This window comes from Protopterus annectens, chromosome 5.part0 (assembly GCF_019279795.1).
Source record: "Protopterus annectens isolate FY-2018-M chromosome 5.part0, PAN1.0, whole genome shotgun sequence".
NCBI classification, from domain to species: domain Eukaryota; kingdom Metazoa; phylum Chordata; order Ceratodontiformes; family Protopteridae; genus Protopterus; species Protopterus annectens.
Window position 1 is genome coordinate 1,695,864,314 of NC_056735.1, and position 20,330 is coordinate 1,695,884,643.

The 20,330-nt window shown below is 38.6% G+C and overlaps 1 protein-coding gene across 1 annotated transcript in view; it reads right to left on the bottom strand.

Annotated features, from left to right (window-relative positions):
• Positions 1–20,330, bottom strand: part of SPAG17 (sperm associated antigen 17) — a 3,638,922-nt gene that overhangs the window by 1,511,482 nt on the left and 2,107,110 nt on the right. Inside the window, exon 24 of the mRNA XM_044071485.1 lies at positions 11,093–11,206. Coding sequence (XP_043927420.1) covers positions 11,093–11,206 — 114 coding nt within the window. The remainder of the gene's footprint in view (positions 1–11,092; positions 11,207–20,330) is intronic.

Consider the following 20,330-nt stretch of genomic DNA (forward strand, 5'->3'; position numbering starts at 1 on the left):
GACTAATGGTCTTGTGGAGAGGTTAAACCCTACACTAAAGACCATGCTATGGCCATTTGCAAACCAGTTTAAGAGATAGAGTGGGACAAATATTTGCCCCATCTGCTGTTTGCTTACAGAGAGGTACCCCAGGAATCCACAGGTTTTTCACCCTTTGAGTTGCTGTATGGACATAGGGTGAGGGGACTTTTAAATTTGATTCATGATGAGTGGGAAGGTGAGTGTGAATCGCACAAGGAGTCTGTTGTGGCATATGTCCTAAACCTCAGGACAAGGCTCAGGAAGCTCATAGGCTTTTCCCAGGAGAACCTGTCACGAGTCCAACAGCAGAAAAAAGGTCTGGGATGACAAGAATGCTCGAGCCAGAGAGAATGTTGTGGGGCAGCAGGTTATGGTTCTCTTTCCTGTCAGACACAATAAGGTGCAGGCAGCTTGGGAAGGACTCTTCAAAGTAGTGGAGAGGGTCAGTGATGACTACATGGTGGAACTGCGGAGTAGGAGGCAGGGGTGAAAATTGTACCTTGTCAACATGATGAAATCTTACCGTGACTGGGAGGCCCTTTCCTAAGTATTTGCGGGAGGAGGCAGGAGGAGTCTGAGGGGGGAATCTTTGGCTACAGAGAACCATCCAGCAACATCCCAAGTTACTATGGTGGAGCCTAGCACTGCAGGCATATGATAGGAATATGACAGTGCAGCATTGTAGTGGGGTCAGCAATACCAAGGCAAATGGGATCTCAAGACCGGGTATGGGGTAGTGCATTCCCAGATAGGCTGCTTCTTCTCAAGCAATGTTTCCAAAGGGGTACTTCAAAAACTAGCTTGAGTCTTCAAGTGGGGAGAGGTGTGACAATAGGAGTTACTGACAACCATGCCAGGAGAAATAGGGCAATGGATTTGTAACATATGCCAGCACAACTAGCTGTAATTTTGTAAAGAATGATATGTCATTTGTGTATCAAACTGATTTGTACAGATGCTTGTGCTGAAAATGTATTTGTGAAGTTTGCTTGTGTTAAAATGTATCAACAGTATGCCCTGCTGGAATTAAAAAGAAATGTACATGTATTATTGTAACTGATTTAAATGTATACATTGTAATGGCATATACTGGAAGTGAAGATGTTAATCTTAATCCATCTGACTTTGCAAAATATTCTTGAAATTAAATTACTTTATGGGTTAAGCCATAAAGATGTTATCCCACAGTTTTGAATGGAGCCAGAAAACACAATGTCTGTGCTAGAGAATAGTTGGTAGCTCCTGCAGGAAGAGTGAAATTGTTTTATGGTTTTACGACTTCCAAGAGATCTAAGCAAAGCTCTATCTGTGTGTATGGTAACACATAGGTGCTAAAATCCTGTCAGCTTCTGGTGTTGGTGATAGCATGAGAACCAGAAGTCAGATGACCAGATGTGATTTCATTGTATAATCAACTCTGCAATAATATTTAGATATTATATTGAGAAGTCTCTCAGTCAGACTGGGCATTCTGTTCTTGGAAACTTGACTAGAAGGACCAGTCACCAACATCATCTTCCTTGTTGTAGTAAGTACCTTAACTAGGGAACAGTAATTCTTTTAGATTAGTCAGGAAAATATAGTGAGATTATAACTGCTGTTTTTCTATAACTGTGTGAAACGTTCCATTGCTGTTATTTTTAATAATCCCTGTCACTGAAACTCTGGTGTTTATTGTAAATAGATATTTAGTATGTTATTTTATTATTTATTATTAAATATATTTAAGCTTTTCATTGTGGCTGGTCATTTTTTAGAAGATATTTAAGCTTTGAGAGTATTTGCATATATTTATTTGGTGATAACTTTGCCTACTCTTGAAAGCCTTGCTACTGATCAAACTACCATTTGTTTTAATACTGATTTCACTCACTATAATTGAGTGCCCTTGTAAGAGCCTTAGGTGGCTAGCTTTGTAGTGCCTGGTGGCAGTGATAACTACCTTATATAGCCTGGGCAGAAGGGGTCATAGCTAGTAAACCTGTGTCAGACTTTCGTATGTGTGTCTGTGTCTGTGTGCAAATCAAATTGCAAGGGGTGTGTGTATTTCAGCTACTTGGAGCAGGGACACAAAGCACTGGTTTCACAGAGAGAGTGGTGGAGGACTTGGCTTGGTCACTTGGCTGAGGACTTAACGCTGAAGCTGTGCCAGTGGGGAGTCTTACTTGGGACCTGGAGGAGACAGAGAAATCCAGACCCTGGGATGAATGTGTTCCCTGTGTGCTCTTAAGGGAAATTGTGCTTGATGCAGAGAGGTCTGCATCTGGAAATGGAGTGTAGCCATTTGTATTCCAAGTGAACATCCCTCTCCAGTGCCAGTGGTGAGTATTCATTCTCCTTGATTACAGGCCCAGCACTGGGATGTCACACCCTTCCTCTGGTCTCTTTGGTGTTGGACTCTGCACCAGATCTTCTCTCTCACCTTCCCAGGATGCCTCAACTGGACATTCAAGCCCTCAATTTATTTGCATGGTTTCTCCAATTCTGATTATGGTTAGTCAGTCTAGGCATTCTTCCTAAGGCAATCATATTTTGACCTCTGCACAGAAACCTTCTACTAGGAAGGCTTATAAGAGTAAATTGAAGATATTTTCTATTTGGGCTTCTGGTAGAAATATGGACCTTTTTTCAGCCACTCTTTCAATGATTCCAGACTTTCTGGCTTCTCTGTTCCACAGTTACGCTAGCTACTCTACAGTTAAGATTTAACTAGCAACCAGTTCTAGCTTTCACATTGGAGAGAATCAGTCATCCATTAATTCCCTTAAATTGTCCAAGGCCTTTCTTAGGGTGCCTTCCTTCTTTGACCTCCCCTTAGGGACTTCCTTGGGATATTAACATTCTTCTACAGACCTTAACCAAATCCCTGTTTGAACCTGCTACTATGATTAACTTAAAATATCTAACTTGGAAGACATTGCTTTTGGTGGAAGTCACCTCTGATAGAAGAAGATCAGAACTACATGCCATTCCCTGCAAACCTCCTTATTTGGTCTTCCACAAGGGCAGAGTTTTTCTAAAAACTAATTATTCCTTTTTCCTTAAGGTGACATCTGAATCATAACCTTCCTGTTTGCCCCTGTTTGGAAGTACACCATCAATTAAATTTTTATCTGCATCGTACTAAGAAAGTTACAAAGACTGACCAATTGCTCTTTTCATTTTCTACAGCTAAACTGGGAAAAGGGGTATCTAAAGCAGTTTACCTTTGAAATGCTGAAAATCACATTGCTGAACAGCCAGTTGGGCGAACTGAAATGCCGATTTCTGATTGTCGAACGTCACAGAAGTTTGAAACTCAGCAAATCGAACAGCAGATTCGCTGAGTTTCGAACTCCGAAGTCGAACACACAATGTAATGCGGGGGGGGGGGCAAGCCTGCCTGCACCCCCCCACACCCCCTACTTTAATATTTTAACTCCAAGGTCACACTGCCTCTAGAATATGTCTAGAGTCTACTCCTTCCCAATATGCCACTGAAGAAAAGACACTGGAGAAATGCATCTCTGCCTTGCCTGGATTCACCTTACCATGGTGGGTATAACAAAAAAGAATACCAGAGGACAGCCAACATGTAATGGTTAGTTTAGAGATAGGCTGGCACTTCTTTGCCCCTGTGCAAGAAATAAAAAGCCTTTCAGCCTTCCTGAAGGTTTTCATTCTGTCAAGGTAGTACCTGAGCTGCGGATGCATATCCAAGGTGTGAGGTATCCTCTCTCCCTTATTCTTAGGTTCTGAAAAGAACACAGGGAGGTTAATAGACTGATTGAATGTGAATTCTGAGACCACTTTTGGCAGGAAAGAAGGCTTAGTGCATAACACAAACTTATCCCTATGGAAAAAAGGTAAGGTTGCCATCCCATGACAGTTTGCAGCGCAGATTCATCTTGCAGATGTCAGAGCAATTAGTAAAACAGTTTTCCATGTTAAGAACTTCAGATAAGTCTGAGTGGCATGTTTGAAAGGTAGTAAGGTCAATTTTTCCCAAATGTAGTTGAGATCCCATGTGAATTCTGAGACTACTTTCAGCATCAGAGGGCTTAGTGTGTAACACAACCCTTTCCCTTTAGAGAATCAGTTAAGGTTGTCACACCATGAGAGCTTGCAGCTCAGACACTCACCTTGCATATGTTGAAGTGATATGCAAAACAGTTTTCCATGTTATGAACTTCAGATTAGCCTCAGTAGCAGGTTCAAAAGGTGGTAAGGTAAATTTTTCCAGAATGTAGTTGAGATCCCATGAAGGAGGAATTTGCTCATGAGGGGGTCTCATATACAATACTCCTTTCATGAACTGTCTTACCAAAAGAGAAGAAGAAAGAGATTGATCCACAGGCTAAAAAGCAGAGATGTCTGCTAAATGCACCTTAATGGTAGTATATGGAAAGTCATCCTGAAGTAGCTTATACAAATATTTCAAGACTAGATGGATTTTAACCTCAAAGGGACCCTGTGTTCCCATGTAAGCCCCACACAGAAAACCTCATTCATTTGTAAACATAAGATTTTCTAGTACCATTTTTTTGGCCTCCTTTAACACCTGATGCACATCTTCATAAAACAAGTGCATAAACAGAGTCAAGACTGAATTATCCAGGTTGTTAGTTGTAGTTGCTCCAAAGTGGGGTACACTCAGACATTTGTGCTAATTTCTCTTGGACGATACCATTAGAAGGGAGAACCAAGATTGCCTGGGCCTATAGGGGGTCACCACAATAATTTTTGGCATTTCTTTCTGAACCTTCAGAACCTTGTGAATCAGTGAAAAGGGTGGAAACGCATGCAGAAATATTCCAGTCTAAGGGAATGAGAATGCATATGTCCTCTAAGCATGGCTGCAGGATGTTTGGAACATAATTTCACCAGCAGCTGTTTGTTTTGAAAGGAGGCAAACAGATCTATTTGAAGCATTCCTCACATCTGGACTAGATCCTGGAACTCCACTGCCTTAAGCAGCCACTCATGTAGGTCTGCCCAACATCAGCTTACTTTGTCTGTCACACAGTTTTTCTCTGATGGGATATATGATGCCTACAGAGTCAGATAATGCTTTAAAAGCAGCTCCCAGGCCAAACAGTATAGAGAGTATGACCGGTACATTCTTGTTTTTTGAGGTACCACATCACTGTGGTGTTGTTCATAACCACCAGTAGTAGACCCAAGGTCCATAGGTGATCCACGACTTTCAAGGCGTAAATCAATTCCAATAATTCCTTGATACTAATGTGATTTCATGCATCCTTGGGACACCAAGTGGCCTGCACTTGCACTCCCATTGACACAGCTCCCCAAGTGAAGTCAGACAAATCTGTCTGGACAGATTGTGCCAGAACAGGAGGAAAGACGGGATTGATAATCATTTGTGTTCTCCAGCACTGTAACTCTTGTTTGATGAAGGGCAGCACTGGTAACTGAAATTCCTGGGAATGTAGGTGCTGGATCCAACAATTGCAGACATACCATTAAATTTTCCTCATGTGGAGATGGACCAACGATGTCATGAGAATCATGGATGCCAATAGTCCTAGAATTGTTTAGAATTGTCTTGCCGAGGCAAAGTTCCTCCTACAGAATTCCTGAAACACCATCCGGTAAGACAGGACATTGTCTTCAAGAAGAAAGGCCATTCTTTTGTCAGAGTTGACTAAGTATCCCAGGAAGATGAGTCTTTATGAGGCTGTCAGGCATGACTTCCAAAGATTCAACTTGAACCTTAAGTGACTAAGACTGAGACCTTATCTGGTGATTCCAAACACTTGGATACAGACTCTGCACAGACTAGCAAGTTGCCCAAGTAAGGAAAGATGCGAATTTTAAGAGTCTGGCAGTAAGCCACTACTAGAGCAAGGCATTTTAGTAAACACTCATGGTGCAGTGAATCACCCAAAATCTAATATTGTGAAACAGACACAACAAATCTCAGATATCTCATGAAGTGATGAACTATGGGGATATGGTAATACACATCCTTCAAGTCTAAGGTTACCATGAAACACAGGTCAGACAAAGAGGAAGCACTGTCTGTAGGGTGAGCATCAAGAACTTGAGGACTTTGACAAAGGTATTCAGAAGTTAGGTCCAACACCCACAGCTCTTTTTTGGGAACCAGTAAAATTCTGCAGTAGAAGCCTTTCATTCTTTCCAAGGGTGGGACTGGTTCTATGACCCATGAGACCAGCATTTACTGGGTTACAGGATGAAATAACAAGGTCTAGTCCAGTGGGATGAAGGGGCATGCCCTTGAACTGAGGTGGATGTTCTTACCACTACCAACTGTATCATCTGCCAACAATGTTGGACAGCCATTTGTTGGAAACTACTGATGACCAAGTTGCCTTGTTGACAGCTAATGTCTCAGATGGTGACCTGCATTGGAGGACTTGGGAGAGACAGGTGCAGTACCTCAGCATAGTCATAGATTGGAATGGGTATTTTCATTTTTGGGAAAGAAACCTCTCCTAAATTTGGCAGAGTTCTTGATCTGAAATTTCCTTTTTATGCCTTAACATTTGTTTGGCTGCCACTTCTGTTTGTTGGGTCACTGAAAATTATCCTGCTTAAGGGAGGGAAACTTGGGAATATGGAACATTTTAGATACCCCTTGAATCAGTTTATCTCTGTAATTCCAATTTTTAAGGATCTGATTTGCTGTTGTACCAAACACACAATCGAATCAATAATCTTTTTAACTTATCAGCAAAGTTTTGACTACGCAATCAGGCATACTTCCTTATCACCACAGATTTTGCTGCATTTCTACAAACAGTAGCAAATCCTTCCAAGATGGTCTTTAAATCATGTTTAGACACTTTAGAAAAATTAGACACACTATCTTTGACAAAGACTTTTTGCTCAGCAGCTAATGATGCAGCAAATTCATATAAACTATACATATAGCAATACAATCTTTCTCATAAAACATTGGGAGTTAAACTCCTTAAAGTCTATGATGCTGGACTTCCTCAACTTCTTTCCCTGGGTTCTAGACACTTGTCAAGTTTATCTGAAGGGACTAGGTTTGATGAAGACATAGTAGTCTTGTTGGAAGATGCTACTGGGGAAAATGTAGCAGGATTCACAAGCAAGGGAGGGGGCTTGGCGACCAGACATGGTCAAGCACACCCTGAATTTTAAAAACAGTTTTTAGGCAAAGACTTATTCAATAGAGGAAAATTGCAAGCTTCCTTAAAAACATCCTCTAACACTGGGATTAATGGAGGGAAGGTTGCCGTGTCTAGGGCCTCATCCTCCAAATATCATATACCCTGCTGACTTTGGGAGCAGTCTAAGATTTTTCCCAATTTAATACATCTATACAACTAGCCAGCATTTGTGAAAAAGAAAACATCTGTTTTCTGCACCAGTTCATCCTCACAGAAAGCTGACTAATGAGATTCTGACACATCTGAATTATCAGATTCTGAATCCCTTTCACAACTGGGATCCCTTGGTGGTTGAACAGGGGCCTGAGCCTCAGCATTAATCATAATCGGGGTTTACACCCTGTAATCAACTGCCTGAACAATTGATGTAGCCATAACCACCACTTCAAGTGGAAACCCAATCAGAGATTGTTGCCTTGCAACATGGTGGATCTTCTCTCTCTCTTTTGCATGTACTACACTAGTGGTAGAATCCCTGGGGGGAGGTGCATCAACACTGGCAAAAAATTCTGCACTCCTGACTTTTCTTGCACCTAATAAGTTTAGTTCTTCTGTACCTTAGCCAGGCACTGGTACAGCCCCAGAAGAAGTGTCTGACCCTCATGCCATACACAGTTAACACAGTTGTAGTACTCCAGGGGACCAGGAGTCAAAACAAAGTGAGTGGTTCAATGGCCTGCTTAAGGCTAATGCAAAATCTCAAGCCATAGGCTGAGGAATATTTCTTGACTTTAGGTGCACAATGGATTGTTGTTGTTGGTGGTGGTGGGGGCACCATGTCGGAATCCATCAAGTCAAGTGACAAGAAACTAGCCATCTCAATAGCAAATACTGACTGCAAGTTCAGGCCCAGTAAAAAGATGGAAAATCCCATTATTCTTTGTCTAAGTAGCAATATGTTGTTGTCTTTCAGCTTTTCCCGGTTAGGGGTCGCCACAGCGGAACTCCGGTCCACTAATGACTGGCAGTAGATTTTCATGAACGCCGAGGTGCCAGCTCGACGTTCAACCTTCAACGAAGGCATGCCCATTAATGCATGTCTTTCGAACGCCCACCCAACCGTGGGGAGGACATGCAGACTCCACACAGAAGGCACTCCCTGCACTCCAGCCAAGAATCGAACGGGAGAACCTCTTGCTGTGAGGCAACAATGCTACTGCTGCACCACCACGGAAGTTGTCAAAGTAGCAATATAAAGACTATTTTTGTAGGGATACTATACTGAACATTGCACTGAGAAAATGACAGCATTTTCAGTAACACAGTTCAAAGCACAGATTACATGTCACAAAATTTCCCCAGTTTTAACAAATAGAGGCAAGTGTGCAGAACCAAATGATTGAAACAGCCTAAAGCAGTAGTAGACAAAAAATAAAACATAAACTGATGAAAAATGTTATATCAGAAATGTTTAACATACAAAACGGTGCCAAAAGCAATCTGAAGTCCATTTCTGCAAATATTCCTAGTCTAAAGATTGCACTGAAGAAAATGGCAGCTTTAGTAACACAGTTCCGGACACACAATACATGCACAAAAATCCTTTAGTTTTGTAAACAAAGGCTTGTTTCAGTCAAAATTAATGGATACACCCTAAAAAAGTATTAGACATGAAATAAATCATAAACTAATGAAAAATTCCTGTCAGAAATGCATAACATACAACATAACATTAAAATTGTGATTTAAATAAAAAAAGAAAAGCAGTCATTTAAAATGCTGTAATCCTGCTCAGTCACCTCAAATAATCATAACCCCAAAAGAAAAAAAACTGCAATATCAGCAGGTTTTCCTGTCAAACTTCCAAAATATGCTTTTAATCAACAGCGCAGGCTTTACTGAGCTAATCAAAGTAAAAACAGAAACATATACAACATTTCTAATCAGAAAAAAAAATCAAACCAGCAGATCATACTATTCAAGCTTTGACAGAAAAGAGAGGGAAAGGAAATAAACCCCAAAAGGGTTTCTTATCTGATCTCACCAGCTGAAAATCCAGAGAAAGAAGCAGTCTTCTCAGATCCTTCTCTTAGTGTGGCATTAGAAAACTGAATGGGTCCTATCTGTGGGTCTGAAAGGTAGTCTCTGTACTATAAGGTGCTTGGTCCATCACACCCACAGATATGCAGGGGATGGAGCTCTCAGGGTAGCAGGGTACTACTACCCATATACCAGTAAGGCAGTATATTTGTTGAACGTGTATTGTGCTGTCACTGTAGATAATGAGTTAGCACACTTAACAAGTGAAACTCATTGAAGTACTCAATGTAGAGTGATTAATGCTGTTTGAAGTGAGGGTACCACTGAGTCTACTTCCCAAAACCTTTTTTAAAGATTTTCATAGAAGACCTGATGATGCTATACATATCTTTCTGCACCCTTCTAATCAGAGCTACTTTTCTCTTCCAATTTAAAATTTATTTTTTTAAATGACATTTCTCCTTCCACTTTTCCAAACCAGTCAATGGCAGGAAAATCATAGCTTAATAAAATTAAATGAAACAATATACAACTGAAAATAAAGATATATACCTAATTTTGAAAAAGACAAAAACAGAATTGGCTGCTAAGTCACTTTTATGGTATGCCATTTAGTGCAATTACTTTCCTTCGACATGTCTTTCAAATTACAACACTGGCAGGTAGTTAACAGTCATTCTACATGTTAATGAGCTATTATGAATTCTGAAGTAATCCTGAATTGATGAAGCAGCAAATTCAGCGAAGAGTTTAGAAGGCCATGCTATGTGGAATTATTCCACAAAATGTGTTAACTGCTGATGAAGTAATGTGTTTGGGTGTGTATCTAAACAGAAATACAAGCAAATGTGCATGCGTGCCCACACACATACACACACACACACACACACACACACACACACACACACACACACACACACACACACACACACACACGTACACGATCACACACATGCACACACACACGCACACAAACACACACAGGTTAGGGATCTGAGAAACAGGTACAGTCTGAGCACAAATGCACCTCTGTCATATCTATTGCTGACGACAGCACTGGTGCTGAACTGTCAAATACTGTACTTACTTTTACAGCAAGCTATTTATTGCAATTACTTTCCTGCAACACAAGTTTTAAATCCAAACACTGTCAGGCAGTTAACAGTCATCATTAATAATCAGCAGTGGATACTGACCTAATCCTGAAATGATGAAGCAGCAAGTGCAGGGTAATGTTTAGAAGACCAAGCTATATGTAGCATATTCCATGAAACGTGTTAGCTTTCGATGAAATAATGTGTTGTGGTATGCATGCAGTGCCACACATGTAACACACGCACACAGGTAAGGGAGCTAAGACAGTGTCTAATCTGAGCACACACATAAACCTCTCTTATATCCACTTCATGGCTGATGATAGCACTGCTGCTGAACTGCCAAATATTGTATTCATAATAATGCTTTGAAAGGATGCTGGTGCTTCAGCTACAGATCACTTGCTAAGAACAAAAGTGAAAGATATACTCTTACAAAATTGAGCACAATGATTTAGGAGGCACAAAAATATTATGCAGATTAACAGAATATAAGATTCTTAATGAAGAAAGATTTTCTTCACTATGAACATAATACTTATGATACTTTTTTGTTCCATACTTAATGCAAAGCAGTACTGAAAAGAAAACAATGCTGCAAAAAGCAGCAGCATTTAATTAAACTTACACAGTAAGCCATACATGTGTATATATTTTAATTGTCCATAGATTTCCTTTATAAAATGGCCATACATTTTCCTTCAGCACATTATAAGGCGTTTCATTTTCAGTTATGCCCTGAAGCTTTTGCAGCTGAGATCAATTTGCCTGTCTCACAACAATTCTTAATACTGCACTAACTTCTTAATATGAACTTGTTCTACTTCTTTTTACCTTTTCCCTTTCCAGTAGGCCCATAGTTGCTCAATGATAGGCGAATTCCACTTTCCAGAACTCCAGAAAAGGATCCAAATGCACTTACACTTATATTCTGATTAAATATGTTGCCTGCAATAAGAAAAATACATTGTTAAAAAAATGGAAGAAAAACAGGAAAGGTATGCGGCTTCTACAATAGCTCCACATAATAAAGTATGATTCATTGAGGAAATAAAGTACAGTTGTTTAAGTAAACCTACCATAACAGTAGATGTATTCATAGACTACTACTGCAGTAGTGTAAGCTATATTCCTACTCTCTCTCTCTGTGACTGGCCAGCTTCAGAGAGTTTTGGTTACCTTCCCCTGAATGCCAACTGATAAAAAGGCAGTTGGGGCACAAAAAGGCTTAAGAGCATTTTTTAACCAGGAGAGAGGCAACAGTCCTAAAAAGCAAGGTTAGGAAACAAACTAAATCATAACTATATACAAAAAAGGTGAACCAAACCACACCCTGGCAACCACAAACATATATATATATATATATATATATATATATATATATATATATATATATATATATATGTATATACATACATATATAGAAGAAGGGGATGGAGGGAAGGGAGGCTACTGTAACAGTAATCTATTAGACCTTTAACTGTATGGCATGTTTACTTACACAGCTGTACTATGTTTGGACATAGATCACTTTTGCAGCACCCTAAGCTATAATGGTAGATTCCTGATAGCTAAGAGGAGTAAAAGAACAAAGAATGAACTATGACCCCAGGAGATGCTGATGAATGGTCCTAGCAAAGCCTTTCCTGGACCTTGAAAAGAATTTCAGTTTCTATTGCTTTTCTTTAATCAATTTTATTGAATTATCACTTATGACACAGGCAAATTTACATTTATATAAAAGTAATCAAACTGTATTACAAACATTATACTTCACATGTAGTGCTATATCATATAACTTAAGCAACATTACATAAATTATTCAATTATTACCCCCCATTTTTTTAAACAACAAGAAAGATCTTTATTAAACCATCACTTATGACATAGCCAATCATGCATTTACATAAATGAAAAACCACACCGACACAATCCTAGTTGCAAGAATTTTACATCACAAACCATGTAGAGCCGCGGTGGTACAGCGGTTAGCATTGTCGCCTCACAGCAAGAGGTTCTCCCGTTCGATTCCCGGTTGGAGCGCCTTCTGTGTGGAGTCTGCATGTCCTCCCCACGGTCGAGTGACGTTAAAGACATGCAGGTAGGCACGAGTGTGAATGGGCGTGCCTTCGTTGAGTGTTGGGCATCGGGCTGGCAACTCAGCACTGTAAAAATCCATTGCCAATCATCAGCGGATCGGAGTTCCACTGTGGCGACCCCTAACCGGGAAAAGCTGAAAGTCTTTACTGACACACTCCTAGTTGCAAACATTATATATCACTTATGGTTATAATCTACCAAATCATTTTCAGCCAGACATTACGTAACTCATTTATTTCTTACCTTCTTTTAAACCTCATTCCTTCCCAGTATTTACTGCTCCCACAATTCCCGTTTTTTTCCTATGTAGTTTGCTCCAATCTTTTTCTAAAGATCTCAGTTCCAGATGTTTTACCTGTTGTTACTACATTCACTACTTCAAGTATAGTTGGTTTAGATTTTGATTTCTATTTTCTAGTAATTGCTTTTTTGGCAGCCACCATAGTTAGAGACAGCAAGACTTTACTATGTCTAGGCAACACTGATTCTGTATCATAGCTCAGAAAAATCATCTCCCTCATTACACCAATCTGCCCACCCAGCAACATCATCACACGAATCAGCCCACCCAGCATCTTTGATGTTGCATCCTGCATAGAATCCTTAAAGACCACCAACTCTTCGCTTTCCCAGAAACATGTTCCCAATTATAAAAATAAAAAAAGAGCCATCAAGGCAGTATTTGAGTGAAACACAAGTTTATTTAACATTAAACACTGTCAAAGTAAAACCAACTAAGCGCTTTTGCCAAGAAACCTGAATTGGCTTCATCAGAGTCACTCAGTTATAATGTAACTTCCTTTATATACTCTATACTTAAGCAAGTATTCATGATTTTGCTTGCATCAATGAAATTACCCTGACTAAACTTAAAGGTATACTTTCCCTGAATATGTCATATACAGAATAACATGCTGCAGTGTAAACCACAATAATCGGTACATTTAAGACAAAAATATTAGTGTTAATACTAATAATGAACATAATGGTATAAAACATAGTTAAAAAAATAAACTTAAAAATGCAAAACATAGTTGATATGTTAGTTGCAGTCAGATAAGTGCTTTCACAGTACACCTAAAATTAAACATCTGCTGCCCTTTGCTTCAAAAATGAAGTTATTGAACATTAATCATTTAAACCTGGCTTGCAACAAGCATTTAATCTCAGCTGCCATTTAGTTTCTCTGGCTTCTAATTCTAATTCATCATCCCCACCCCTAGAGTCACTCTGCACTCTGTCAATGACAAAGAATAAAAATCTCTTATAATTGGGACATTCTAGAGTGTGAACATATAAAGCATTGTTCATTTTTTGTTATTTTTAATGTCTCTAAGGTGCTCAGTAATGCGATCCTGTAGCCTTATTTTGGTCTTGCCTTTGTAGAAACCAGGGCATGATAAGCATGTAGCTAAATAAACCACCATAGTGGTATTGCAGTTGCACCTGCCCGGGCATACTATAGTATGTTCAAAACTTCCTATAAAGACATTCGTACCATCATTTATATTTTTACAGGTCTTGCAAGACAGAACTTTTAGATATTGAGTTGACTAAGGACATTGCTAGGGGCACCTTGGCCAGTAGTATCCACAGAAAGGAAACATATTCCAATATGTTACTGTATTATAACAGTTGGCACCCATTCCATCAGAGGAAAGGTATAATAAAAGACCAAATGGTTAGGTTATCTAGGCTTATTTGTAGTGACAAAACATTTAAAAAAGAGATTTATACATTAATTGGAATGTTCCAAAACAGAGGCTACCCCTTAAATCTTTTGCTGAAAGTGAAGAGAGAAGTTATGCTTAAAGGAAATACTACATTTAAGCCTATTTTAAAAGCAGGTCTAAATACTAATTGAACCAACACGGCGAAGCTAGACACCAATGTTCTGGTATTACAATACAATACAGAAACATCAAACTTGGTATCAAGTGTTAATAATATATGGGAAACTCACTTTGACAATGAAATGAAGGAAAAGCTGGGGCATAAACTTAAGGTTGCGTACAGTAGAGGGCGTAATATAAAGAATATTCTTGAAAGTGTCAACAGAAAACAAGACAAGCACAGGTTATTGATGTAGAAATGTGGTGCTTGCAAGACCTGTAAAAATATAAATTATATAAAATATAAAAGATATTTATAGGAGGTTTTGAATGTACTATAGGATGCCCGGGCAGGTGCAGCTGCAATACCACTATGGTGGTTTATTTAGTTACATGTTTATCATGCCCTGGTTTCTACAAAGGCAAGACCAAAAGGCTATGAGATCGCATTACTGAGCACCTTAGAGACATTAAAAATAAAAAAAATGAACAATGCTTTATATGTTCATACTCTAGAATGTCACAAATATAAGAGATTTTTATTCTTTGTCATTGACAGAGTGCAGAATGACTCTAGGAGTGGGGATGATGAATTAGAATTAGAACCTAGAGAAACTAAATGGCAACTGAGATTAAATGCTTGTTGTAAGCCAGGTTTAAGTGATTATTGTTCAACAGTTCCCTTTTTGAAGCAAAGAGCAGCAGAGGTTTAATTTTAAGCGTACATTGAAAATACTTATCTGACTGCAACTAACCTATCAACTATGTTTTGCATTTTTAATTTTATTTTTTTAACTATGTTTTATACTATTATGTTCATTATTAGTATTAATACTAATATTTTTATCTTAAATGTACCGATTAGTGTGGTTTACAGCATGTTATTCTGTATATGACATATTTAGGGAAGTATATCTTTAAGTTTAGTCAGGGTAATTTCATTGATGCAAGCAAATCATGAATACTTGCTTAAGTATAGAGTATATAAAGGAAGTTACATCATTACTGAGTGACTCTGATGAAGCCAATTCATGTTTCTTGGTGAAAGCGCTTAGTTGGTTTTACTTTGACAGTGTTTAATGTTAAATAAACTTGTATTTCACAGATATACTGCCTTGGTGGCTTGCATTTTTTTTATTTTTATTACTGTTTACAAGTTTTTGAGCCATTTGGCTTGTCTTTTGTTATATGTTCCCAATTATCTCTTTCTTCCCCGTCACACCTCAACATTGGCTGTCTAACAGAGGAAAAAAATCTCTGGAGTCTGCTTGGGGTATAAAAATATCTATGCAAACATTTCCAAGCAAAAATCCTAAACCTTCTTGATTTCATTGCATATTTAGGAGACATACATATATATGTTCCCATTATTTATTTGTGAATTGCTTATCCAATCTCTTTTCCCAGTCCTTTCTAACCTGCTCAGATTGATTCTTACAGTTATCATGCAATATTTTTTTTTGCTCTACTAATTATTCCTTTCTTAATGGCAGCTTCTGTTCTAGATTATACTCAAAACTCTACTACCAGTGCTGGTCTTTGTTTTAATACCAGCCCTATTTCTTTCTCTTAGCCTATACTTTGATATCAGTCCTTGATAGGAAAGGCAATCTCTAACCTGCACTCCAAATAAATTCTTGGTGTCTTCCAATTCTATCATCTTTCCATCTCTAGTTATTTGCTCCCAATACCTTGGTTCCTTTGCCAGTTTTCTCCAATAAATTCTGACCCCCTCTTGCCTATTGTCTATATCCCTAATTGCAGTCATCCCTATCAGCAGAATTTCCTTTCTCCATTCCTGTGTGGCTTAGTTTTTAGGTTACTTTCTGCTACTTTATAGATATAATATTTTGCATGATTATTGTTATTCTCTTTAAAGGCCTTCATCCAAAATCCCAGTCTCTCCTTGTTTCTTGAGAATCCCCCATTTCATCATCATCTCTTTCCACTTTGAATTATAATTTTCTGCTTGTGCTACGTATAGGAGCCTTAAACCTGCACCTCTGAAATACCCCTTCAAATCATGTAATCCCAATCCGCCCTGTTCTGCTGGAAGAATCAGCTTATCCCACTTGACTCTTGCTGTCTTCCACTCCCAGATAAAGTCCTTCAGCTCTTTATTAATTGCTATCCACAACTTCTCCTCTGGTTGATAAAAATATGCCTGACCTGTGTATAAGACTAATGGGACTTAAAAACATTTTAACTGCTTGTATCTTACTATCCTTATCCAAATAACAAAGCTCCCATTTTCTCAATTGTTGCATTATCTTTTTAGTCTCTTCCCACATATCCTTTGCTGCCACACCAGAATCATTTTTAATCCATATTCCTAAGCACTTCATTTTATCATGTTCACATAAATATCGACATTTCTGAACCAATTCATATGTGGATACATAATTTACTGCTATTGTTTTTGTTTTAGCTTCATTAATTTGTATCCCAAAAAGATGTGAAACTGTCTCAGAATTTTCCACAACACTGTAATGTCTCTTACTCATTTTGTCAGGTATAAAATATCATCTACAAATAGAGCCAGCTTTTCTTGATTACCATACCAATTATATCCTTGAATTTCTGAGTCCTTTATTTTCTTTGCCAATGGTTCTAAACATAATGTAATTAACAAAGGGGAATGTGGACACCCCTGTCTGTTTCCTCTGCTCAAGCAGAAATTATCAGAGAGGAACCCATGCACTTTAATTTTTTGCCTCCTATCCCTCATATATCCTCCTAATCAACCTTATTTTTCACGAAACGCAAATGCTTCCACTGCCCTGCTCATAATGTCCCAGCTTACTCTGTCAAATGCTTTCTCTGCATCAAGACCCACCAACAACAATGGTATTTTCTTACATTCTGCTTCCCTCTGGGTCATCAATATTCTGTTAATGCTGTCAAATGTTTGCTTCCCCGTCACAAAACCACACTGATCCATATCTATCAGTTTTGGCATTACTTTTATAATTCTTTTAGCCATTATAGACATGAACACTTTATAATCATGGTTTAGCATTGAAACAGGTCTGTATGAATCTGGATCTGATGGATCTTTACCCTCTTTAGATATTACAGCTACCCAGACACTGGTACTTCTCCTGTTAAAATACTGTTAAACAAAACCTTCCAGATCTTTATCAGTTGTTTCCCTCCCAGCTTCCAGGAATACCATCTATTACTGGGGACTTTCCCGTAGATTGGTTACACATCACAATTTTTATCACATCTCCTCCTATCCTAACCGTTAGTAATTTTGCCTCATCTACCTCTAACCTTGGCATATTTAATTTTTCCATAAACACTTCCATTTGTATCTTTTCTTGATTTCCACATTTCACTGCTTTATACAGACTTTCATAGAATTTCCAAAATATTTCTAATACCTCTACAGAATCTCTTATGTTCCTTGTTATAGGCTCCTAAGCTTGGCAACAGCCCTTTCTACTTTCTGATGCACGAGTCGTTGTGATAAAAGTTTTTGTGCTCTAGTGTTATTATCACAAAACAGTTGCTTAACACCAATCTTTCTAAACTCGTGTATATTATCGAGGTGATCCCCTATTTTCTGCTTAGCATTTTGCAATTGATCCTCTTCTTATTCTGTGAGATTCTTCCTGTTCTGCAATACTTTAACATTTGTCAGCCCCTCTAAATAATTCTTGTTAAGTCTTAACCATGGCTCCATTTCTTTTACCTCAACCCAATTTTTATGCTCCACCTTAATTTTATCCTACTTCCTAGCTATATTTTCAGACGTAATTTCTATCCTCTCAAATAGCTCCTAAATAATCCCGACTACCCATTCCTTAAATTCCTCTCTTCTCAACAGATAGGTGGGAGAGCACCATTTTTATTTCATTACCCTGTGTTTTTATTTTATTTATTATTGGTGCATGATCTGAAATAATTATTGGGTGCATATGACGACCTTCAATTAAATGCACATGTTCTTGTGAAATGTAAATTCTGTCTAGCCTAGCCCAGTTTTTATATCTTGGAGAATAATATTTAAATTCACTCCAAATTCCTATTACTGAATTTACATCTTCCATGCCAACTATTTTCATAAATTTCATCAAAAATACTAATCCTAAATCTAAACCTGCGAAGCATAGTCAACAACGTTCAAGAATTACACGCCACCCTATCCCATTATAACCCCTATACCCTCCTTAATGGATACCTGGTTAAAAGCACACATAACTGACAATGAAATTATACCACCCGGTTACAAGATTATTAGAGCAGACAGTATGGTAAAACGAAATGGAGGGGTAGCCATCTTATTCCGAAATGGAGGGATAGCCATCTTATTCAAGAGCAGTCTCACACTTTTACCACAAAGCCTAACCATAGATAACCTCGAAAACATAGAAATCCTACCAACTCAACTTCAACCTAACCAAAACAAATTCATATCCATTATAGCTACCTATGTCCCACCTGGAAATAGCATCTCCACTACAGAGCGCATCATCCAGTCTATATCAAATTCCATACCTCAAGAAACTATCATTATGGGTGACTTTAATATAGGCTGGACAACCTGTAATTCACATAACCCTGGATTCACACAACTCATTCAAGCTCCTACATGGATAGATAAAAACTCCAGCCATCAGTCTATACTGGACTGGACACTAACCAACAAACCTCAGAACTATCAGATTAGTGGCTGCTTACCTGACAGTCTTAGTGACCATATGTCATCCTATCTATTGAGGAAAAATATCAACACTATCAAGCTCACCACCTTCCATCCAATCTGCAGTAATAAAAACTTTAACCCCCAAGACCTAATCAATACCCTAAAAAAAATGTAACAGGTCTCCATTAAAAAAATGCCCCTTGATGCTGCAGTAGATTATTTCAACAGTACCTTCCTTGAAATTCTAAACAAATTAGCCCCCCCCCCAGGTCAATTTGTATTAAGGCCACATACGCACTATGGCTAACGACACCAGAATGCTCCTTAGGAAAGAGACAAAGGTTGGCAAACGTGGCTCACCTGTAAAACCCAAAACAACCGCATCACATTCCAACAAATTAGAAACAAGGCTAAACACCAAACCAAGCTAGATAAAAAGAACTTCTGCTATAACCTGCAACATAAACACCAGCATAACTCCCAACAATTTTGGAATACTGTAAATGCCATTCTCCACCCAGGACATTTCAGAACTCCCCCCCCCCCCCCAACTTACCACTCTCTCCTACCACCATTGCAGAAGAATTCAATAAATACTTCACTGAAAGTGTACTATCTCTAATTAAAAGTAATTAAACAGAAACATCACTAGCCTCCAAACCTCTCAGTATTAACTACAACTCCTTCTGCTTTCAGCCTGTTCCCACAACTACGATTAAGAAATTACTTAAAAAACTCAAACCCTCTTCAGCAGCAGCTGATAAGTTACCAGCTGAATATTTAAAACTAGCAGCTGCAACCATATATTATCCAGTGTTGATCCTTATTAACAGGTCCACAGCAGAACAACATGTCCCAGGAATATTGAAATTTGCACATATTATCCCCTTACACAAAGGCAGAAATTCCACAGAGCTGACCAATTACAAACCGATCACCATTCCCTCTCTCCACTATCTATACTCCTCAAAAGATGTATCCACTCCCAACTGATTCATTATCTTACCTCTAACAACATGCTAGCATTATGTCAATGTGGTTTTAAGCCCTATTATAGTACCACAACTGCACTCCTCAGTTTCACCAATACCATCAACCAAGTCAGAAACAATGGCAAAATAGTCTTTTCAGTCTTTCTAGACATGTCCAAGGCCTTTGATGATGACTCCCACCCCAAACTATTAAATACACTTTCCAAACTGAACCTCAGCCCCTCTGTGCTTCAATGGTTCTGATACTATCTACAGGACCGCCAACAATCTGTAAAATGGCTTAATGTCCTATTTCCCCCTCTTCCCATTGCACTAGGAGTACATCAAGGCTTAATTTTTGGGCTGCAACTCTTCACTGTTTTTACAGACAACATCCATAGCGCTACCCCACTGGCTTCAACTATCCAATATGCAGATGATATAACACTTATATGTGCCGCTAATAATCTGCAATACCTCCATTATATAAGCCAAAAATCATTCTCAGATACTGAGCT